Here is a 24,462-nt window from a genome sequence, read left to right on the forward strand (position 1 = left end):
CCCACAAGCCCTGGTCATTTTATAGGACTGCCCAGCCCCCTTTATTCCTCACACTGGCTTGGCCATTTACTCCTGGCCACGGATCAATATGAGCAATTCTTGGAGAAATACGATGTCTCCATGACAACCAAGCCACAAATTCTCAGTGGAAGGCAGTGAGACCAGTAGTGAACTCTCCAGAGGTTTCTAGGCCTATAAGGCAAGATGTCTTAAAATGCAGGAATGGACAGAGGAAAAAGCCAGAGTAATTCATTCTTTATTACCAGTATAATGATGTCCGATGTATAGAACAGTACTCACTTTTTGAGTTAAGATTTTTTATCAGCACCTATATTTTCTAATTCATCTTTCTTTCTTGATAAATGCTTTTGTGTGTATCAATCAGATAGAGAATGTTATATTTGAATCTCACTCCCATTCCATTCATATTAAGCGATGACGGAAATTTATTCTACTTTTGAAATGATATAAAGCTGATCTATTCTTATCAAAAACAGTGGACAGTCAGGTAAAAACTTGACTCATAGATTTACCTGCCTGACAAAATGAGTAATGGAAAACTGTGTATTAAGACATTTTTAAAACCTAATCAAAATTCGGCAAAATTAGTCAAAACTAAAAGTAATGGATAAATAATTTTTATTATAGAAATTTAACACTACCATTTACCCTCTCCCTTTTAGAATGAGACTCATCTACATTTTTCTTTTAGCTATTATGGCAGGGGGTGGGGTTAACTTGCTCATTAAACATTTCTATCATTGCTAAAGATGCCATTTCTCAGTTCCATGGGATCTGAACATAGAAGTGTGGTTGAGAACAGGCACACAGCAGCAGTCCATCTTCGGAGGAATCTTGGTGGAGTGAAGAGGACTGATATACAATGCCATCGCCACTGTGCCTATTGGGGTTCCGAGATGACTTAGGGGAGCTGACATAGATTGCAGGCTGCACCTTTCAGTGAAAATTAAATCTCAGTAGCTCTCCTTGGGGAAGGATCAGGGGACTGTTTGCAGCTGCCCCCTGTCAACGAAGGCTACAAGATTTGGAAATCTCTTAACTAAGCTGACAGGCCACAGAGAGGATGAATCAAAAATATGATACATGGATCAGCACACAAAGATGTGAGAGGGTAGAGGGTACACAGGAGCCAGATAAAACAGGAACCACAAATTTAAGTGGAGGAGATATTTAACTCTTTCATTCATGATCATAAGGTACCTTCTAGCACCTTATAACTTTATAATTATCCAGGAATATTCATCCAACTTTTACAAGATTTTTTGCTTCTAATTAATTAGTTGTTAAGGCTAGGCATGCTTCAAAACGAAACAAAAATAGACACAGAAATCTATGTATAAGTGTTTCTAGCTGTAACCTTCTAGTACATTTCTCTCTTATTTCTATAAAGGATATATACAAATATGTAACTTTGACAAAGAATAGCTTTTATTGCATGAGAGAAGGGTTACTATTTTCTAGACTTTATTTTTCCCTAAACATTTGACAGTATTCATTACGATTATGCTAAAATCCTCTCATCCCAGTTATAGTCCTGTTTGTTTCTAGGAAGGTAAATTGAACTGTAATTATGACAATTTCTCTTTTCATCCCCGTCTGTCCACTTCCTCTCCCCTCTTGTTAGATCCCATTATTTGAAATATTTAAAATGTTGCCATTTCTCTATAGTTTCCAATCTCTGGCTCTATTAACCATTTAGCCTAAAATTGACGATAATGAACTAATAGCGTCAGCTTCCCTTCTCAGTCATAAAGCCTTTGTACTTCCTCCAACTGAATTCTTGATGAAAGAGGAAAAGATAACAGCTCCACACTGTGACCCCTGGAGGTGACCATTAATGTGACCGTGCAGCTGCTAAGAGAAAACAGCATTACAATGTCCTCTCCCCTCACCCCCTTCCAAGGACCCCAAAGCTGTGTCAAATTTATCATTTTATACTTGACTATTTTTAAATGGCTTTCACCTGGACTCTCAGACTCTTCCAAGACACATCTGTCAGGCATGTCCTCCACGTCTTGGAAGTTTGCCGAGTTTGAGTTGCTGTCATGCTTGACCGGACTGACTGGAGCTATTAAAAGAGAGAGAAAGAGAGAGAGAGAAGCGAGAGGATGAAAAAGTAGTAGCAAATACCATTAAAACATTTCCTTTCAGTTCCACAGATATTTCCAGGGACACACTATGTAAACACAAATAATAAATTGAAATAAAATGTATCCTCTAAGTATTTATTGGCAGACATGTAATTAGTTGAAAAATCTATAGATGTGACTTTATCTTAGAAGAAAAATAAGTTCACGGCATCGGCTTAAAAGCTACAAAGTAACAAAGTGATCTCTTCGAAGTAGAAATCGTATTTTTAATGCATAAATCTAAAACAATATAGTCAATTAACGGCAATAGAACACAGAGAGAAGAACATCAGGCTAGTCAATTAGGAAGACCAGCTCTGTACTGGTGGCAATGGTTCCTCTCATTGCACAGATCACAGCTAATGAACATTTTGTGCGCATTTTGGCTCTCTTTCATTAAATTAAAAACTATGGTACCAAACACCAGAAAAATTAGTACTATAAAAAGTAAATTTTAAAATGTAGCATGAATATACACTGAAAATTGTAATAAGAAGGGCTGTTGTTTCAAATGGTAGGTCTCCAGACAACCAAACTATCATGAGATATTGTAGGATTATCACCACAGACAGAAGCTAGTACAGAAGTCTAAAATTTCCTATAAACCCATGGTATCCACTAATTCTGTCTGAGAAATAGACTCAAGTTTCCACATTTTTCCACAAGTTGTAAGACTTGCTCTATGTCGTCTCCAGGAAGTAACATATTTCCATATTACATTTGTTCTAGAAAATAATTGTCAGAAAAAGTGGGCCTTGTCTTCATGAAGAAGCTCAGTAAAAAAACAAAGCAAAACAAGCCTGCAATAGCATAAATTAGGCCACAATTAAGCCAAACGTTCTAAATATATAGATACTGTTGAGTACAGTGGAATTTTATTTATTGTAAGTTGCTGCAGTAAACACCACCACTGATTTGATAACACATGCAACTTATTTATAAGCCATAAATGCAATAAACAAAATATATATTTACAATCATACATAAGATATGTTTGTTGGCACAGGGGAGTGGGCCTGGACACTGTTTCTAAACCTCTGTTAGGAGACAAGAAAGCAAGGCAGAGGCTGAGACTGTGCTCCTTCACACATTTGGTACATGACACAACGGTGTTCCACCCAAAGTCCAGGCAGTATTAGTAGTGTTCAGACCTGGCACACTCCTCCACTTATTTTAATGGAGTGTGCATAGCACTGATGTTTGTAACCTAAAGACCACATAGACAAACTTTACAGAAGACTAGTAACACGATTCTGGTTTAAATTCTCCCTCTAGATTGTTTCACCAACTCTCTCAGTACACAGATATGACTTCTCTGTTCTATCAAAATCCCAGCGTAGTTAGAATTCACTACTTCTCTAAAATCTTTTTTGGGGAACAAAATGTAAGAAAAGCACAAAATTGCTATTTTCAATAATAAATCTGATCTTTTCATTTTCATCCATACATTTCTGTGGACTTCATATGCAACAGTGTCTAAGTCATAGAAGGTGTTCTTGAAGGATCTGTGAAATGAATGAATGAACACATGAATGATGCAGAGGTACCATGCTAAATGTCCTCCTAATCCAAGAGGATACGTGCTTTCAATTATCTTTTCAATGGGTCTGTTCAATTTCTTGTTAGGCCAACTTGAGACCAAGGATACATGTTTGCAAAGTGGTGATGTGGGTTAGTTTGTGACACTGAAGGAGAGGATGTGTGGCCTATGTAATTATTGATGTAGCTAGTTTAATTTTCTTCAGTTTAGGTCATACTTACAGATTATTTTTGAATCCATAGATTTTTTGTGAAATGTTTAAGTGGTATAGTTAAATGTATCAGTTTCATTCAGAATACCATTATGTTGGTCAAGATTTCCTGGCCAACTTTAATGATTTTTATCTCTGTATATCTTACTTGATAATTTTCTGAAATATTTACATTGGTATTTGTAAAAGGAAATAAATCACATAGCTAAATCTATTACTAAAAGCCAATGAGGTAGCACCTCTATTGATTTGGACAAATGCATTGCACTTGCCATCCAACACACTATTCTTTCATAATTTAAAACATTTCTCCATTCATTCATTTATTCATTCCTTCAAAAATATTTATCAAGCACCAAACAAATATTCAGAAGATACTGTTTTAAATCAGGGACCTCACAGAGGAAGAGGACATGGTATTAGACAAAGTATATGTCTGCAACCATTCTTTGTGGCAATAAAGTGGTCCAAGAATGAACTGACATCCCAAACTTCTCAAAAAGGCCAGAAAGTTAGGTGTAGTTTTAGCTGCATGATCTTCATTAAACTCACACTAGTAGGTACCAGACTACTACTTTGCTTCCACCTCTGATTTTGGAGGGTCTGGCTTGTGTGGGGGAGGGGAAGTAAAGATGGTTATTCTTCAGATATTGTACTTGGTTACAGATTAGTTTCCAAATTTGAAATGATACAAGCTTTGTCATTTTTACTGGGTAGTTCCTAGGGCAACCAATTAAATTTACTGTAGAAGAAATAGCTACATTCTACCAGTTGGGAATAGCAGGCATTGGAGAGGTTAATTACTGCCATTCTACATCTTCTTTCTTTCTTTCTTTCTTTGATAGGCTAATCCTTGCAATTGTTCTTTTGGGTGTCTCCTGTGATGTTTCATCACTGAACTCTGACATGATATGTGACTAAGGCTTCTCTAATGAATCACTTCAACAATGATGAATCAACAAATATTGATCTAGTGTTTATTATGGGTAGAGCTCTGTGTTGGACTGTGAGGGGTAAAGACATGAAGGCACTTTTAATGTGCCCTCATACAACTTGTGCTCTAGTTGAAGTATGATGAAAAGTAACTAGTAGGAGCACTGGAGACCACATTCTAAGAGGGACATGGTTTTTAGTAGTGCAGAGGCGAATTCTTCCACAACAGAGTAGTCTGAAGGTAAAATTTGAATTAGACCTCCTTGAGTAGGAATGTGGAAAACCCAAAGGGAGCTCATTCAAGGCAAAAGAAAAGGGTGTGAACCTGGGCATGACCAAAGATACACATTAACCTAGTGCCACGGATATATTCGTTAAAGCTGCTGCCTACTTGGTATGCATTTTTAATGAATTCTCTTTACACGTCTCTTTGAGCTTTTTCTAAATTGCTGTTGTTAGCTAATTCTTCTCACCTGTGAAAGTTAGCTATAGACAGGTTTTTCCTTGCTTTAGATAGTCAATAATTTGATCTTTACTGATGGTGGGCCCATTTATCACAGTAAGTTGTCCTTTTACCATACATATTGACTTTTATTTATCAATACCAAAGTCCATTTGTAGCTCATCACTAAAGTTCTTGGATATTTTCAGTAGTTTTTGAAGGTGCATTTCAGAGCTTGGCAGAGAGATACTTTTGACATCAATATAATGCAAATGGTTGCTACACTCATCTTTAGCTTAAAATCAACTGTTATTTCCTTTGTAATGGATTCTGAAATAGTCCAGATTTGGAGGTAAGGGGCAAAAAAGACAAACTCTTCTTGACAGTTCTGCCACTGAAAGATGTAAGGCTATTCCATTTACTCATCACATGCCTCAAAATATTGATGACTGAAGGGCCAGTGTTCTAAATATCTTTGCAATATCTTTGGTAGCTAGATAAGAGAGGAATCTATGAACTTTGTATGGATGTGTTTCACTATGGTGCATTTAACTATTAGTGTAATTCTTCTAGATCCTAAAGAAATGAATTGTTCGGCCAAAGACAACATGAAATCAATAGTTTTTAAATCACATTCGAGAACACTGTAAGAGGAAATTCAGGAGATAGTATGAGGAAGACTCTATAGCAGGATTTGTTGTTAAAATTAAAAAAGTGGTAGCAGGGCCATCAGTGGTAATACTCCTCCACCTGCTCTATTCTCTAATTTTGGTTTCAGTTATCCTCTAAAAACTCCCTTCTCCCTTTTCTCATTACTTGCAGAAAGATAGTATTAGCTGTTAAAGGGGCTAGGCCTGGGCAGCAACAACTTCCCCCCAAAAACATCTCCACGTCCCCAGCAAAAGAGTGGCCACTAGAAAAAAGTTTCCACCCACATCCACAAACAGTGGCTGGATCTTCCAAGCTAGGCAACTGCTGTTGGACAGACGGAGCCCATTAAAAAAATCCTATAATTCACAGTATGAATAAAATCTACAGTCCTAAATAACATTTTCAATACAATGACTTATGAATGATTTAAAAACAGATCTCATTCATCATCTGTATCGTGGCTTTTTGGAAGTAATGAGGATATATATAGGAAAATCATTAATAAAAAGCAGTTTGAAATGTTGGGTAACTGAATAGAATAAACCACTGTAGTTACCAGACAAAATCCAAACAAAAATCTTAATTACACACTAATCAGGAGCACAAAAATAATGTACAGGATGCAGAGGTCAGGAAACACTAAAAGATAGCTCAGGCCTGTGAAATAAGCAGTGAAAACTCTAAGACCGGAGTTGAACGCTACTAGCTCAATATGGTAGTCAAGAGTTGAATACCATCCTGCTTTGTAATTCAAATCTCTCTCCAATTTTAAAGAGTCACTATAAAATAAACTAAAATATAGCATTCTAGAAGTATGGAAGTGAGAAAGCTGCATACAATTCAGGTAGAAGAAAATATAAATGCAAAACTGGCAGATCTCAAAAGACTGCAAGATATTTTAAACCAGAGGGAGGCATAATCTATGAAAAGACGTTAAGGGGTAACACCAAATTTGTAAACAAAGACAAAGTCATTTGAACAGACTCCAAATTCAGTTTATAAGTGGAATCTCTCTGGACAGATGTCTTATCAGGAAAACATATCTGGCTAAAGAGCTGTGTACACATCACCCTTATTTTAAGAGTATCTAGCCGGGCGCGGTGACTCAAGCCTGTAATCCCAGCACTTTGGGAGGCCAAGACGGGTGGATCACGAGGTCAGGAGATCGAGACCATGCTGGCTAATGCAGTGAAACCCCATCTCTACTAAAAAATACAAAAAACTATTCATTTAAATACACACAGAGAGGATTAAATTATTGACTATTTAGGCTTAGGGGAAAAATCTGTCTATAGCTAACTTCCACAGGTGAGAAATATGGCTAGACCACCCAGCCAAGTTCAGGGAAGATAAATGAGAAAGAGGTATAAATTGCTTACTAAATCTTTTAAAATATTGTTGTATGCCTCTCAAATACAAATATTGTCCTGTTATTCAGGAGTTTGAGCAAAGGGCTGCCTCAGTAAGGCTGATAAGCAATACTGCACTTCTAGCCTAATGCAAGGCACAAGGTAGGCACCCAAGAGTATTTATCAAATGACTGGGTGAAATTGCTCACAAGGATTCTTACGAAGTAAAACAAATAAAAACTTTTTAAAAATCAATGATTAATTTCATTTGCAATTTTAAGGGAAAAATCTTGAGGTCTAGCTAGGGTTTACAACTCAAGCTTAATCAAACATGCCCAGAAACCTCTTATTAATGCCAACAGGAAGTCTGTATAAAGAAGGAAACCCCGTCTGACTTATTTTTGGATGGAAAATAATATTCCACACTGGTCAGCCTCCACATATATTTATTTATTTAAAAAAAGAATATTAAAAAATTGTCATCGAAGACATGAACTTATGAGTTCCCAGGGAGGGAATGTGTTGTATTGTTAAAAAAAAAAAAAAAAAATCCTTAAACCAGAAGATCTAGGTTTCAATCTTACCTCTGCTCCTAATAGTGCAATCTTGGGCATGCCATTTCACTTTCCTAAACTCAAGTTCTTTCCTTTATAAAATGTGGGAGTTGAAGTACACAGCCTCTTTGATACCTTCCAGCTTTGAGACTCAAATATTCTGCCAATTAAGAATCCAAGACCAACCAACTACTGAGTATACAATTGAACAGGATACCAAGAGGGTAAATAGACACTACACTAGTGTGGGAACTAATGAGGACTTCAGAGGTCCTTTCTGAATTAAGGAAGATTGGCATTTTCCTAAAAGAGAAAGTGTTCCTTCTTGGTTTCAGTTTCCCAGTGATAAGGAGGTTCTCAATGATTGTTTGTTGAACAAATGGACAAGGTTATGGAGCAGTGTGGTGTTCCTGTGGACTCATATTCTCCTCAATTTAAAGGGAGAACCAGTATACTCCCAACTCTTTCTATTCCTTTTATATGTAAGGATGGGGTCCATGAATTCATTTTGTCTTAGTCAAGCAAGGCATGAAAGCCAACTCAAATAAAGTTATCTAAACTCTCAGAATCTGAAAGAGACTATAAGGATATAGGACGGAGGGAAAGAGAAAATGTGTAGGTTGGGAAGAAAATGTGTAGGTTGGGAAGTAGAAAAGAAAAGTAACAGGGAATGGTACAACTGGATTCCTTCCTCCTGCTACATTTCCTCACTCCCAACCAGGGTAATTCTAAGAGTTCCCATCGGGAGGTTTGCCTAGATTTCTTTATGTTCTTCTTCGGAAGACCATTTTTTGTGGCAAGCAGTGTTCCAAGGAGAGAGCTGGTGAGTAGATGAGCAGATACTTAAAGAAAATTTCAATAATTTCCATGACTTTCGTCTCTGAATATTACTGAGTAAATCTCTTCTTTACCAAATTGTAGATAAATATAAAAAAATAAGAAGTAATGTTTCTTATTTTTTAATATTTATCTACAATTTGGTAAAGAAGAGAATTTCTAGATACAAGAAGTTAATTGGTCAAGTCAGTAAGCTCAATTCCAGTTTTTGATACCATATAGATAATGAAGAAAAAGAGATTCAGAAATATCTGAAAGGATCTGCTCATCACTAAAAGAAGTATGGTGGTGAATGATGGCTAAGAATGTATAGAAATTAATTTGCACTCTTTATGCAATTTACGTTCTGCAAAGTCATTTGTTTTCTATGGCAAATACAGAAATGTATTAATTTTACTTACTGTTCACAAGTTCAAGAAAATACTAAGTTGAAAGCAGGAATACATTCAAAGAAGAAAACAAATAGATACCCACATATTCATAAATTGAAGAACAGTCAGTAAAGGGAAAACTCTGGGAGGAATTTATAGTAAACTTCCCAGCTTGTACTTGAAAATTTAGGAGGCCAGGAAAACAAAAGACACTTCAATCAAAAGAGCATCATGCTAACATTTGAAACTAGAGATAAACATGATTTATATATGAACTTAAGATAAGGATTCACATCACAGGGCAATTTAAACCAAGGAAAAGTACCAAAAAACACTCCCCTCTTCAATCAGTAGGAGAGAAAGCTGTTATATGGCACTAGCACTGGAATTCGTAAGAGCAGCAACCTTGCCACAGACTGAACCTAAGACAACACCATCAGTGTGGGGAGAATGGTTGGCAGGCGTCTCAAATTCCCAGCTGATAGTCGTCTCTATCTCAAGGGAAAGCGTTTGTCTCAGATGGTTAGTCAAGTGTCAGAGCTCTTTCATCTCCCGGATAGGAAATGGAAAATAAGAAAATCACATTATCTAGACTATGGCTCCGTTTTCTAGTTCTTTGTCAACATTAAGAAGGATGCAAGGAAGAACATGTCTGAGTTACCATATTTCGTATCATTAGACTGAGTTACTCTGAATGTGACTATTTTTATTTGAATGACATCAAAGTGGTATGTTAGTGTACTTGAAAACATATTGAGATTGGATGAAAGATATGCTTGGATGTTGAAAAGTATTTTACCACAATATGATAATATAATCAGTAGTGAGCATCACTTTCTCACACCCCACACCCCCCCCCACCATATGCATTTACACAAGACATAGAAAGCATAAGTGGTCTGTTGGCATCAGCTGGTTCTTACAGTCACACATCTCAATGTAGCCACTCATTTAAAAGTATTAGTTTTATTGAGAGATAAATAACAGAAAGATGCCTTCTCAAATCCTCAAGCTGTCTCACAGCATAACACTCAGTATTTGGACTAATATTTCCAAGAGATGGTTGCTGAAAATATGAAAGTGACTTTGATAAGCAGTAGAGTCTCATTTGATATTATACAAACTAGTAACATCTATAAACAAAGGATAGGAGAAACACACCTAAAGAAAGCCAAGTTTTAAAGAGCAAACATGCATGTGTATAAAGGGAAACTAGTAAATATAATCAAATGATACTTCCAGAAAGCCAGGTTCCATACAAAAACATGTTATCATATTGGAGAGCTAAGAAATAGGAAACAAAGGGTAGGAGATGAATAGATATTTCTAGATAACACAGTTTCCTAGATTAGTGTAAAATCTCTCTCTTAATATAGTTTTACACACTGTTTGGAAGAATGCATGGTAAATCTCCAGGAGACTGAGGGTTCCTGAGTTGTGAAATGTTAGACTAATTAGATTAGTTAAAGAAAACAATTGTACGGCAGAATGAATGAGAATAAATGTTGCATATACATTGCAGTAAAGTTTGGAAAACATTTAGAGGAAACACAACCCAAAGTATATGTGATACACTAATCATTAGAGAAATGCAAATTAAAACTACAATAAGACATCATCTCACTCTAGTCAAAATGGCTTTTAGACAAAAGACAGGCAATAATGAATGCTGTCAAGGATGTGGAGAAAGGAGAACCCTCCTACACTGTTGGTGGGAGTGTAAATTAGTAGAGCTACCATGGAGAACAGTATGGAGGTTTCTCAAAAACTAAAAATAGAACTACCATATAATCCAGCAGTCCCACTGTGGGGTACATGTCCAAAACAAAGGAAATCAGTATGTCAAAGGGATATCTGTACTCCCATGTTTACTGTAGCATTATTCACTAAAGTCAAGATGTAGAATCAACCCAACTGTTCGTCAGTGGATGAATAGATAAAGAAAATCTGGTACTATACAAAATGGAATATTATTCAGTCATAAAATAATGAACTTCTGTCATTTGCAACCATATGAATGGAACTGGAGGGACATTATGTTAACTGAAATAAGTCAGGTACAGAAAAACAAATATTGCATGTTCTCACTAATATATGAGAGCTAAGAAAATATTGAACTCACAGAGATAGATAGTAGAATGATGGCAACTAAAAGAAGGTTAGTGAGAAGTAGGGGATAAGAAGGGATGGTTAATGAGTACAAAAATACAGTAAGATAGAAGGAATAAGAGCTAGTGCTTGGTAGACTATAGTTAACAATAACTTTTTGTACCTTTCAAAATAACAAAAAGAGTGGAATTGGAATGTTCCTAACACAAAGAGATAAGAAGTGCTTGAAGTGATGGAAACCCAATTACCCTGATTTCATCATTATACATGTATACTTATGCGAAAATATCACATGTAACCCAAAAATATGTATAAGTAGTATGTATTTGTAATAACTACAAATAAAAATTTTAAAATAACCCTAAGTATATGTAATAAGAACATGGCACTGAGCTATCATTTGTTATGACTCAAGGACATTGTGTCAATGTAAAAATGTAGGCAAATGCCTAACAGAAGGCTGGTGCTTTAGGAAGGAGGACGAGCAACACAATCAACCAACCACAAGAAAACCAAGTAAGCCCATGAGGACTTCACACTTGGAACACTGTGTGTGTCTTCCAGTTACCACTGCCCATGCAGAAGACAATGGAATTTAAGAGGCCATCCAAAGGTCTGGGAGGAAGTAATGGTGAGGCGAGTTTATTTATATAAGAATATCTCTAGAAGAGACTAAGAAGACAAAGACTCTAGTCTGAAAGTAAATCTGAAGAAGAGTACGATTGATATTTGTAAAACTGCTAAAAAGTTATATATACCTATGACTGTCATCTTCTCACTTCCATTCCTTCACCCCATTAAGATGATTATACTCTCCTTCTATTTGACATTACCAGAGTCACTCCTCTATTTTAATTATCCAATAGTAGGTATCTTTCCCTCCAGCCATTCTTTAAACTAAGGTAAGTCATATCCCTAAAACCAAGGTCTGATCATATATTTCCTATGTAGAAAACCCACAAGGACCTTTGTTCACTCAGCAATGAAAGATTCTGGAGCCATGGATTTCACGGCCTTTTGCAATATAATCTCAACTCACATTTAGTGATTTCTCACTAAATGCTACCCCTCTCTTTATCCTTCTGATCTCAGCCTCTGATATCATCACTACAGTTAGATGAGACTGCTCACTGTCCCCTGGATATGCCATTTATTTTCTGCATTTTGCCTCTGCACAGATTCCCAGTTTGAGATATCCCCTCTAACATCAATCTTCAAATCTCTGCTCTCCAAAATACTACTTTTTATTGAAGACTTAGCTGAAATTTCACCTTTCTGTGAAATCTTCGTCAATCTGCCAGTTAACATTAATTTTTCTCCTCTCTTCTGTATTCCTTAGCACTTTATTTGGCCTGTGTTATACTTCTAATCCCATTCTTTGGGTCTCACTTCTGACTACCTCACTGGGGTACAGTAACAGGGAAGCAGACATTTTAGACACATTTTGAGACTTTGAGGTTGATGTTATGAGGATAACTTTGCCTCTATACAATGGAACCTCTGGTGCCGAAATCAGAAGACTGAGCTAGAATAATCAGAGGGCTGACCCAATGTGTCAGTTTCTGTCATCTTTAGCTTATCTCAGATACCTGGAAATTTATAGATTATATGTTTGCTCCACAAACATGATGAGTCTAATGCTCACGGGACAGCTTACTTCCAGGTAGTGATGACTGAAGAAGTCTACTTTATTTGCACTGAATGTTTATGTAGCATTGGGTGGATCATATTATGCAATATCTCTAGACCAAAACATCATTTTCCCAACATTCACTTTCCTAACCTTCAAATAACTTTATAAAATAATATAAGTCATACGTTGCAAAAGATTACACCTTCTCCCTACAACAGAAGGGGAAATTCACGGATTTCCACTCCCTTTTCCTTATCCTCATAAATCATAAAGTTAAATTTACCCTAGGGATTTTATTTCTCTGAACTCAATGTACAAGCATAAAACAAATTTTTTTCTCACAGGACATCCCATTTTTGTTTCATTAGTTTAAGGAAAGGATCACTCAATTTTTAAAGCATTTGGTTTGATCTTTGCTATGATTCATGCTACCTAACATCCACAGACACACTCTATATACTGAAACATATCTTATATATAAAATGTGTCTCCATGGACCCCATAATGGTGGTACTTCCACATAAAGTACTCAAAAGCTGTATTATGGATACATGAGTCTAGGTAAGGTGACCAGAAGTAGAAAATTAATTTTGTTGAATATTTAAATAATTGTTGTTTTGCCCAAGTTCCCATTCCACGATAAATTTCTTTTTCTTCTTGTGAAAGGTAAAATACTTCCCTGGGGCTATGGGAGGAAACGCTTTAAAAAATTTCACCAAATAGGAAGCTTAGATTATCCTAGTTCTATTTTATACATTTTAATTCTATGTTCAACCATTGCACTGATATTTCATTCTGCAGAGAGGGAGGTGATAAAAAATTTTTATTAATGTAATAAAGGAAAAAAGAAATAAAGAGGATTTGTCATAATTTAACTAGATAAAAAGAATTCTTGTGATCATAATGTAATATTAGAGTATGATCTCTAAAAGAATACTGAATTATGGAAACATGATTTTTACATAATAGAACCATTTACACATAGAATTTAATCCTATTAAACAATAATTCTTAAGGCTCTATTGGCTTATATACATTTTTGTCTCTAAATCCTTTCCAGGGCATTTTTGTCTCTAAATCCTTTCCAAGTTATTTTAAAATGTTTCCTCATTGTATTGCCATGGAAGAGATTGTCCCTTTCCCCTTCTAATGACCAAAATTCTATTTCCCATGCTGGGTATCTATGGGGAACCATGATCATCAACCTTTGCAGAGAACTTCTCTTCATGAGTTTAAGATCACAGAGATTTATTTGCAAAAACAAACAGGGAGAGAGATTCGGCTTAAAATTTTTTACCAGATTATGGCCATTATTTAGTCTTAAAACCCTAAAGGTCTTAGATAGCAGGGTCAAACCTAGCAGAGCACTGTTGGAGCCTGCAAATGGCAGCTGAATCTGGGAGGCACCAGTTATCTCCAGGGCATTTCTCTCCTATCCCACAGTAAAGAAGTTGTCCAACTTAGACGCATTTTGTATAGCTAGAGTAAGGAGGTAAACAAACATGTTTAGAATTCCATTTCATTGACAAATCTGAAACACAGATCAAATTGGCCTTATTCCAGGACTAAACAGCCTCCAAAATCATCTCATTCTGTGCAGCAGAATCTCAGAGCTTCCAACCCACCTACGGCACAAGATCCTGGCCTCCAGTCAGCCAGCTAGTTATCCATGGAAGTGGCTCAAGGCTGACACTGAGATTGACTGGTTCACACTAATTTACTTCACACAGATTCCATTTATCTCCTAGAAGATCCCCTGGCAGCAGCTTATAATGGCATATCCTAGGATGCCTGCCTGCATGCGTGTTTAAAGCAGCAGCGCTTGATGAATCTGAGTCCAGAAAACAGTTCACAGATTGAGGAGTAGGTGCAATCAGAAAACATCAAGAGGCACAGCTGGGACTTGGTGGCTTGCTTGACTGGTCAGAGCAGCTGAGCATTAAGTGTGTCTGCTTTTCTCCTGGCTGCTCACCATCACTGGGACAAATCAGAGAGCCACCCCCTTTTTCCTTTACCAGTCACCCTCCAAAGGAAAAGAGAAAAGAAAGTATGTCACCATCCAAGTAGCATGTGCAGCTGTAGAGAAGGCTAATTTGATCATTTGCCTTTACTCCTTAAATACTTCGATATTGTTAATTTCAGTAAAACTACAGCTGTTAGTTGTAAGGTTAAGTTGTTCAAGGGCTGGACTGTATGTAATTAGAAAAGTGGTTTACAAAAGAAAAATGTAGTTAGAAAAAGTGGAAGAGAACTTCAACTTGTTTTATTTACTTTCAACAATGAGTCCCGAAGAGCTGTCTGAGACACTATGATCATGGGGCTCGTCAGTTGACCTCCAAAGAAAGGAAGAGTGCCTTTCTGGTTGCTCTCCTATGTCTACAAGAGAGCTTGAGGAAAGACACAAAAAAGCTGAATATTTATCTGATGAGTAAATGGGTGGATGAATGTATGAACAAACAAGTCACTGTTCTCCAGATGATGTTTTAGAAGTGTGGTGAACCATTGCACAGTAACATGGTCAGCCTCCAAAGGTGGAGAGAATTGAGATCTTTTAACGGCATTGAAGCTAAAAGTTTTAAAGCAATGACAATTCAAATCTACCAAAGCAGTGACAAAGCACATTTAGTACTTATAAGGTTAAACACTGGACTGCAGTAGCTGGTTGACGGTAAAAAGTAGGATTAAGGCTTTTGCATGAGCCTTAACATGATCGTGTTGTCTGTCTGCTGCCTTAAGCTTTGAAAAACAGCTGGGATCATCTTCTTATAAGCTCCAACTCAAAGATGTTTAAGCAGTCCACAATCCAATTAAACAGAGGTAAATAGAAGGAAGAATTGTACTGAGCACCATCATCACGTTTTTTCTTAATGAAAAACAGCGTAATTGGGGGTTACATAGCTCGTTAATCTCACATTAAATCTAATAGATTGCTGACTTATACTGAGCATGACAGTCCCAGCTTTCTATATTGGTGTGCTTAATTTTAGGTCATTATCCTTTATTATGTGACTTGTAATCCTTAAAGCCCATGATTGTGTCTGGATATTTGGCAAGGATTGTACTTGGTAATACAAGGATTCTGCTTCTAAGAGTGATGGTTTAATTGAATGACATTGTATAATTATTAGATGTTCAGAGAATTACATATATTGCTTTCCTTTTTTAATCGGCTGGTTTCTTATAAGTGTTTCCTTCAACAAACATTGTTTAAGATTATTATTGAGTTTTAGGGGCTCTTCTGAAAAGGACAGCTTTCACAAATGAAAGACAAGTAGTTTATTGTGACAGAAATGTATCTAAATGTTATTAAAATGCCCAGTTCAAATACAATCCTGGTTCATCTATAAACTGGGTGACCTTGGTCATGTTACTTTACCTTTCGGTCTCTGTTTCTTCATTTACAAAATAGCAACAGTGATGGTGACTACCAGGTGCAAGAAACTTGTTACAATTATATGAGTTAAAACATGTAAAGTGCTCAAATGTAGATGGTCTAAGTAAATTCAGTATTATTACTATTTTTATATCTGTTTTTGTCTAGAAATATGCATAAATGTAAATAAGATGTCCAGGCTTAAGGTCAAGACACTTTATTTTATTTTACTAGCAATGTAGTAATATCTAAAATTTCTCTGACCTAGTAATATAAGAAATATTTTAAATAGCTATATTATCTTGATCTTCATTGAAGACTGTAGAAATCTACAAGTTATTGTTAGTGGCCCCCTTTTATTTTACCAGTTTGAAGAGGCATATCCGTTTGTATCCATGTAATGGTATCTATTAACTAAATAAAAACCCATCCAAAGTCATCTGTAATTCTTTTTTTTCATATCAAGAGTGCTGAATATGGAAGGAAGTAAAAGTGATTTCTGACAATGCTGACCAGATAACATAGAACCTCACTGGAAAGTTATTCTAAATAGCTTTTCTTTTTTTTTTTTTTTTTGCTGATAAATTTTTTTTTTTTTTTTTTTTTTTTGAGACGGAGTCTCACTCTGTCGCCTGGGCTGGAGTGCAGTGGCCGGATCTCAGCTCACTGCAAGCTCCGCCTCCCGGGTTCACGCCATTCTCCTGCCTCAGCCTCCCGAGTAGCTGGGACTACAGGCGCCCGCCATCTCGCCCGGCTAGTTTTTTGTATTTTTTAGTAGAGACGGGGTTTCACAGTGTTAGCCAGGATGATGATCCACCCGTCTCGGCCTCCCAAAGTGCTGGGATTACAGGCTTGAGCCACCGCGCCCGGCCTTTTGCTGATAAATTAAATAAAAGTTAAATGGAATGGAAATGATGATATGGTGATACAATTTACATATATATATTACCCTTTTAGAGAACTGATTTGGGTTTGGAAATTTAAATTATTGTATGTGCACAATCAAATTTCAGCTTATGGATACGATTAGATCATAACATTTTAAAAGAGCAAGTATAATCTTTTATATTTGAAAGTAAGAACAGGTCTTGCACCATCACTTGTGCATGGTTCTTGATTGTTGCTTTTTTACTGGTCTCCATTCACACATTAGGATTTAAGAAACGCTAATATTGAAACTGAAAGTCTAATGCAGCTCAGCTCCATCAATGGCAAATGCATTAGTGGAGGAGGTCATTTGATGGAGTATATATCTAACACACAGAAACAGTGGTTTACTTGTTATTAACATTCTTCTTTTTCATTTCCAGGGTAGAAAGCACTATAAAACCTCATATAAAATAGCATCAAAAAACTCTTTTTCTTGAACACCAGGTTAACATTGGGGGATGTGGAATCCATTATTATATCCATTTTAATTAATGTTAAAGGTGAAAAATAGATTTATTTTGGCTTAGTATAAAAAGTTTTTCACTGTATTTTTATCTTGTTTGACCCAATATTTATACTGCTACCCGCCCCACCTCACCCACCGCTAGACACACAACAGATCACAGAATGAATCACGTCACTGCATGGTTCTGATCCTTCCATGAAAACGGCTGACATAACTGGATCCGAGACTTCATGATTGGTCTCAGTAAGTACATTTAGATATAAGTAGTGTCTTGCTTTTGGTCTTTACAACACATACTCCGTGAAACTCATTAATTTGAACTTACAGATAATAGCAATATTCTATATTTGAGCAAATTTCAAAATAGTGATAGAATAAGAAGTGGGTCAATTTACTCACAAGGAAAAAAATAAAATTGTCAAAAGATTCTGATGATAGCAATTCACACCAGAAAATAAAGTAACATGCTTAAAAATTTAAAAGAAAGAAAAAATTGAACTAAGATTTTCTATCCAGCAAAATTGACTTTTAACTAGAAAGGCTGTAAGCTAATATAAGCATGCAATAACTTAAGAAATATTGTGGCCGGGCGCGGTGGCTCAAGCCTGTAATCCCAGCACTTTGGGAGGCCGAGACGGGCGGATCATGAGGTCAGGAGATCGAGACCATCTTGGCGAACACGGTGAAACCCCGTTTCTACTAAAAAATACAAAAAACTAGCCGGGCGAGGTGGCAGGCGCCTGTAGTCTCAGCTACTCAGGAGGCTGAGGCAGGAGAATGGCGTAAACCCGGGAGGTGGAGCTTGCAGTGAGCTGAGATCCGGCCACTGCGCTCCAGCCTGGACAGAGCGAGACTGCGTCTCAAAAAAAAAAAAAAAAAAAAAAAAAAAAAAAGAAATATTGTTTAACTATGCCTTTCCTGGGTGACCTACTAAAAATGAGCTTTAGATAACTAGAATAACTGAAAAGCCATCAACATCAGAATAGGAAGTAACCACTAAATATACATTTACCTGTAGAACTAAAATCAAATGATGGTTATAGAAATATGGCTGTATTCTCTGACAATTCATAGAACAACTATGAAAAATGCAGGTGATCAGAGGGATATGGAGAGTGCATAAAAAGCTGGATAAGCTGAGTAATTACATAGTAATACATATACTTAGCAGTATATGTATTATCTGAGAGTAAAAGAGTATCATTTTAAATTAGATGCTGGAAGAGAGAAAGCAAAAATGTTAGTAGCAAATTATTTCATTATTGCTAATAGTTGAGGGCTATCTGGCAATGAGAAGAAAGGTAATATATAATGGTTTTAGCATAAAGGTAAACATTAAGAAAAAAAAAAACTACCAAATACTCCCTCAAATACATACATACAGAAAAAGAGAAAGAGAGATTTTGAGGAAAATACAATGAAATAGATGACATAGTAAAAGAATATATATAGTTTCATATATTTGTGTCCATATACAAATGTATCAACATTATCAATAGATGTTACTGGACTTAATTCACCTATGAGCATAAAAGATATTAAGATTGACTAACAAAGTAAAATCTAACACTATGATGTTTTTAAAAAGATACATCAAAAAGAAAGAGTTAAGCAAGATTAAAGATAAAAGGATAGATAGGATATAAATAAATTTTTAAAAAGCAGTGGTCACAATATTATTGAACATGGTGGAATGCAAACCGAAGAGCAATAAATAAAGACACAGAGAAGAGTATTTCATAATACTAAAGACTGTAATTCACAATGGAGGTATTTCAATGACTAATACATGTGTATGTAGTAACACAGCTACTTTAATAAGGCAGAGACTAAAGGGAATGCAAACTAACAATAGATAACGTTAGCTCATATCTCTGAATATAAGACAGGTAATGGAGACGAAATATTGACAAGAATATAGAAAACCTACAGAACTAAGTCAATAAAGTAGATGTAATAATCAAACTCTAATGCCAATAGTAGACAGCACACCTTGTATTTTAGTGCACATGAAACATTTACCAAAATTGGCCACATCTTAATTTCCGGAGTGGTCCCTCCAACATTCCAGGAATAGAACTAACACAGACAAGTTCTCTGATCACAACGCAGTAAGGCTAGAAATTAGACCTTTCCACTTGGAAATTTCAAAACACGTTACTAAATAATTTAGCTCAAAAGAGAAATTCAATACAAAATTGCAGAACTTAAAAAAAATTATAATAATGAAGACATAATAATACAGCAAACCAAAGAAAGAAAAAAAAAAAAAAAAAAACAAGAGGAAAGAAAGACAATGAGAAAACAGTAAAAGAGAAGAACAAAGAAAGAAATACAAAAGATACTTTTAACAAAGTAATCAATAAAACCAACAAACCACTAACAAATCTAATCAAGAAGCAAAGGGAAAATTCACAAATACACAAAATCAAAAATGAAAGGGGAAGGAAAATGACTATCAATAGAGAGGAAATTCAAAAAGTCTTAAGAGATTATAATGCTCAGTCTATACAAATTAATTTGAAAATCTAGATTAAATAAGTACTTTTCTGGAAAACTTGGTAGTGATAGAAAGCATAAGTAGACAATTACAGTAGAAATAGGGAAAGAAAAGCCATTAGACAAAATTAAATATCCACTTATGTAAAAATACTTAATAAAATAGGATTGCTGGATATTTCTTTGATATGACAAAATACATAAGCCTTGGCTCCAAAGCCAACAACCTACTTAATTCAGAAACATCAATGATTTCCCATCAAAATAAGGAAAACAACAAGGATGCCACTGTTTCCAACAACTATTTAACATTGAGTTGAACATATTCACTGTTGCAATTAAGTCAAATGGAAACAATTAGGGGAAATGTAACTATTACACTGAAATAAAGAAATAAATAAATAAAACTATTTTTTATTGGAAGGTGTAATTATACACCTAGAACACTCAAAGGATCAAAAAACTATGTTGCAAAAAAAAAGATGTTAGTGAAGTAGCATGGTATATAAATCAATATTCTTCAAAAGTACAAACAAAAACCAGTTAAAAAGATGTAATGACAAAGAAGCCTCTATTTACAGTAGTTTTTTGTAATAAAAATTTTCTAAAACCTCTGAGGAAAACTCTAAAGCGCTCTTAACAAACACAAAAACAGATTGAATAAACGACAAGATACACTTTATTCTTGTAAGAAACTCTATCGAGCAAGTAATTGAATTAACTCTCTGAATCTATTAGTATAGCATAATGACATTAAACAAACCAAACCAAAAAAGTTCAGAAATGTTAAGTCATGGAGATTCTGTTTTAAAGGAAGAGCGTGGCCTTAGATCTGAACTCATGATTCAGCGTTCAATAGGCTATACTCAGTCTCCCAAGTATTTTAATTATTGCATGATAAGATAGATAAAATTAAATATATATGTACAGTTTTAAAATATAAAATTTGAAGAGTAGAGTGGGCATTTTCATCAAGATGTCTGGAAATGGTTTCTGTTAGAAATGAATTATGTAATAATTCATGCCCTAATATTCCAAAGTAACGGAAGCGTTACTTATTTTCTTTTTTTTTTTTGAGATGGAGTTTTGCACTTGTCGCCCAGGCTGGAGTGCAATGTTGCAATCTTGGCTCACTGCAAACTCCACCTCCTGGATTTAAGCAACTCTCCTGCCTCAGCCTCCCGAGTAGCTGGGATTACAGGCACGCGCCACTACGCCTGGCTAATTTTGTATTTTTGGTAGAGACTGGGCTTTTCCATGTTGGTCAGACTGGTCTCGAACTCCTGACCTCAGATGATCCACCCGCCTCGGCCTTCCAAAGTGCTGGAATTACAGGCATGAGCCACCGCACCTGGCCTGTTACTATTATAATATCATTCATTCTATAAACATGAGTGCTACTGGGTGACAGAGCACATAGGAGATGCTGGGTATAGAGCAGCGATCAATAATCTTTATATTCATCAGGTCTCTGTGGTTGTAAGAGTTAAATACTGACCATGTACACAAAGGACACTCATCACAGGGTAACAGGAACAGGGAACTTCTAAAATTTATTTGTAGGAAGAACTACACCGGCCTCTTTTGGTTGCCACACCTGGAATAAAAGAATTTCATCCACTTGTTCTGCCTTTGCTTCATTCAGCTTTAAGTTCAGGGCCTCAGAAGAGATTAATTGGTTGAGCTAAAGAAATCTGCCCATCCCATGGCCATACTGTGGTAATGATAGAGGAATTGATCTGGTGGTAGGCACTTCAAGTGTGCTTAGGGCACCTGAAGGAAGAGGACAAATTAATGCATTGTTTCTGCAGGAATGCACAAAAGAAAACTAGGGTGCTCTTGTGGCAGTAGTGGATGCTGTACAGCAAAAAAGAAAAGAAAAGAACAGAACAAAACAGAACAGAAAAGAAAAGAAAAGAAAAGAAAGAAATGTTGCTGATTTCCAAAGGTTGATGACATCTTTGTAACTGACCACTTGAATGACTTCTTTGTAATTGACCACTTGGATTTGTCTGCCATATAAGTGTATGCTGAATGTGAGGCCAACTTACCTGGTGAAAAATAACCAGTATAAAATCTATATAAAGTGGTCATCAACTCTGCTTACTCCCTATAGTAATTTAGAGCTGTGCTCTGATCATCTTCTAACTAAATCATCTTTTCTTTCAATAAAGTAGTGTGTGGTAGCACTGAACTTTATACCTGTTTTCCTTCTAAATGTACCCATGGTAAGGTATCTTTTATAGGTAAGACTTCTTAAGTAGAAGAGAAATAGCCAGTGCCACCATGCTCCTACAGAATAAACAGGGCAGGCCTGATGGGAGGGCTTGGGCTCTCAGATGCAGCAGCGTTAGTTTCTGCCACACACTGGGATTGGAATTCCTGTTGTGCATCCGGACCATGTACAGAATTTCGGCTGACTTCAAAGAGAGTGATTTTGAGAAAAGAGAGTTAGTTGCCAAAAGGAGAAAGCAAGGCATTAATCTTTGATAAGCTCCATTTACTAATTTATAAAGGCAATGGGAATTGGGGTGAGGTTAAAAAGTAAAAGCTGAGGGAACTATCTGTAGTGAATGCTAATGATTTTCTGACCATGTCATGAACTGTGCTTTTTTTTTCTTTTGGTTTGGCAGGAGGTGGGTGGGGGGGGGGGGGGGAACTATAGCTTGATTATAAAACATTACATACTATTTAGTAATTTATAAGTGATTGTAAGATTTTTAAAAAACTAGTTCTGACCTCTTAAAATGGAAGAGCTATTTGCTAGAAGGGGCTTGTAAGTCATAAGCAGTTACAGGAGACATGTTTAGAATTCAGAGTCAACAGAGAGAGATTAGCATAGACAGCAATGCAAACAGTGTTTCCATTTTTTGTTCATCTTCTTTATATCGACACAGAGAAGACTGGGAATGATAGGCAAGAAGATCTAGAAAGAATTTGAAGAAATTTATAGAAGAAAGAACCAATAACTGTTCCCCAGGTATAAAGAACAAACATCAAAGTAGGAACTATTTCAAACGGTTAGGTAGGGACGACGTTTATTTATTCTTAGGGATTTTTATTTCTTTTAGCATGTTATTCTTTCAGTCATATGCATATTTGGGGGACCCAGTACATCAGGTACTGTCCAAGGTGCTGGGGAGAGGAAACAATAAAAGATAGGCATGGTTTGTGCCCTCACAGATCTTATGGTCTGACAGGCAAGAGACATTGAACAAGTAATTACAGTCGTGTGTGATGAATGTCAAGCTGGGCTGATACACAGTGCTTTTGGAACAAGCAGCTAGGGGACACTGGACCATTTTGTTTCTTGAGAGAACTAGAATGTAGCTGATAGACTCTGTTCAAAAACTGTCTAGTCAATTTTCAGGTTTGGATGTTGACATATATATACTTTACATATTTTGCATCCTTTAATCCTCAAAATGACCCTCCCGAATAGATGTGTGTTTTCTCATTTATCAATGAGAAAATTTAAACTCAAGGTAGTTAAAGTAACACACCCTTTTCACACACATAATAAAAGCTAAGGCTGTAAAAAAGGACCTGCTTCAAAAACAAGCTGATTTTAGGATTTTTTAAAAAAAGATGAGTAACACAGACTGATGCAGGGAGATCACTTTCAGTAGGAACATTTCAATGGTTAATTACACCAATATAAAGGTGAAGCGTTACACCTAAGGTCACGTAGGCTTTTGTTTTGGTTTTATAGTTAAATTAATATAAAAATGAAGTCTTACTCTTAGGCTAACTTAGGCTTTGGTTTTACAACAGATCAAAGGTGATCTGTTGCCCAGACTTTGGCCTTATGTTCGTGCCCAACTCTATAATACATATCCAAATTCAAGTGCCTAAACCGAAGGCCCCAGATCTAGGTCCCAGGGCTTCCCAGAGTTATTTTACCCATCTGTGGTTATTTGCTTTCCCTTTCATTCATGCAGATACTTTCCTGAGTGAACTGCTGGTATCCCCTTTCATAATATCAGCTCCAGAAAACAGGAGTTCCATTAAACCAGAAAAACCTGTTTAATTGAAGCCAACCATTGTTTACTGAACACTGATTGGTGGAAAGCACTGTGATAAGTGTTGAGGAAACAAGCTTAGTAAGACACAGTCTATGACTTATGTTTGCTTTCCACTCTCATCAGTCTTGACCAGGGATTGGCAAATGTTTTCTTAAAGGTTCAGATAGTAAATAGTTTAGACTTGTGGGCCATATAGTCTCTATCAAAACTATTCAACTCTGCAGCTGAAGCATGAAAGTAACCAAAAGCAATACATGAATGGATGGGTGTGGTTGTGTTCCAAAAAAGCTTTATTTACCAAAAACAGATAGCAGGCTGAATTACAAACGGTTTGCAGACCTCTCGTCTTGACCATTTCTGGTTGGTGCATCAAGTTACCAGCTGAGCTC

At 36.2% G+C, this 24,462-nt stretch overlaps 1 protein-coding gene across 1 annotated transcript in view; it reads right to left on the bottom strand.

Annotated features, from left to right (window-relative positions):
• Window positions 1-24,462, bottom strand: part of WDR72 (WD repeat domain 72) — a 244,202-nt gene that overhangs the window by 7,486 nt on the left and 212,254 nt on the right. Inside the window, exon 19 of the mRNA XM_030931778.1 lies at window positions 1,985-2,089. Coding sequence (XP_030787638.1) covers window positions 1,985-2,089 — 105 coding nt within the window. The remainder of the gene's footprint in view (window positions 1-1,984; window positions 2,090-24,462) is intronic.

The sequence above is a fragment of the Rhinopithecus roxellana genome, chromosome 5 (genome assembly GCF_007565055.1).
Source record: "Rhinopithecus roxellana isolate Shanxi Qingling chromosome 5, ASM756505v1, whole genome shotgun sequence".
In the NCBI taxonomy this organism is placed as follows: Eukaryota; Metazoa; Chordata; class Mammalia; order Primates; family Cercopithecidae; genus Rhinopithecus; species Rhinopithecus roxellana.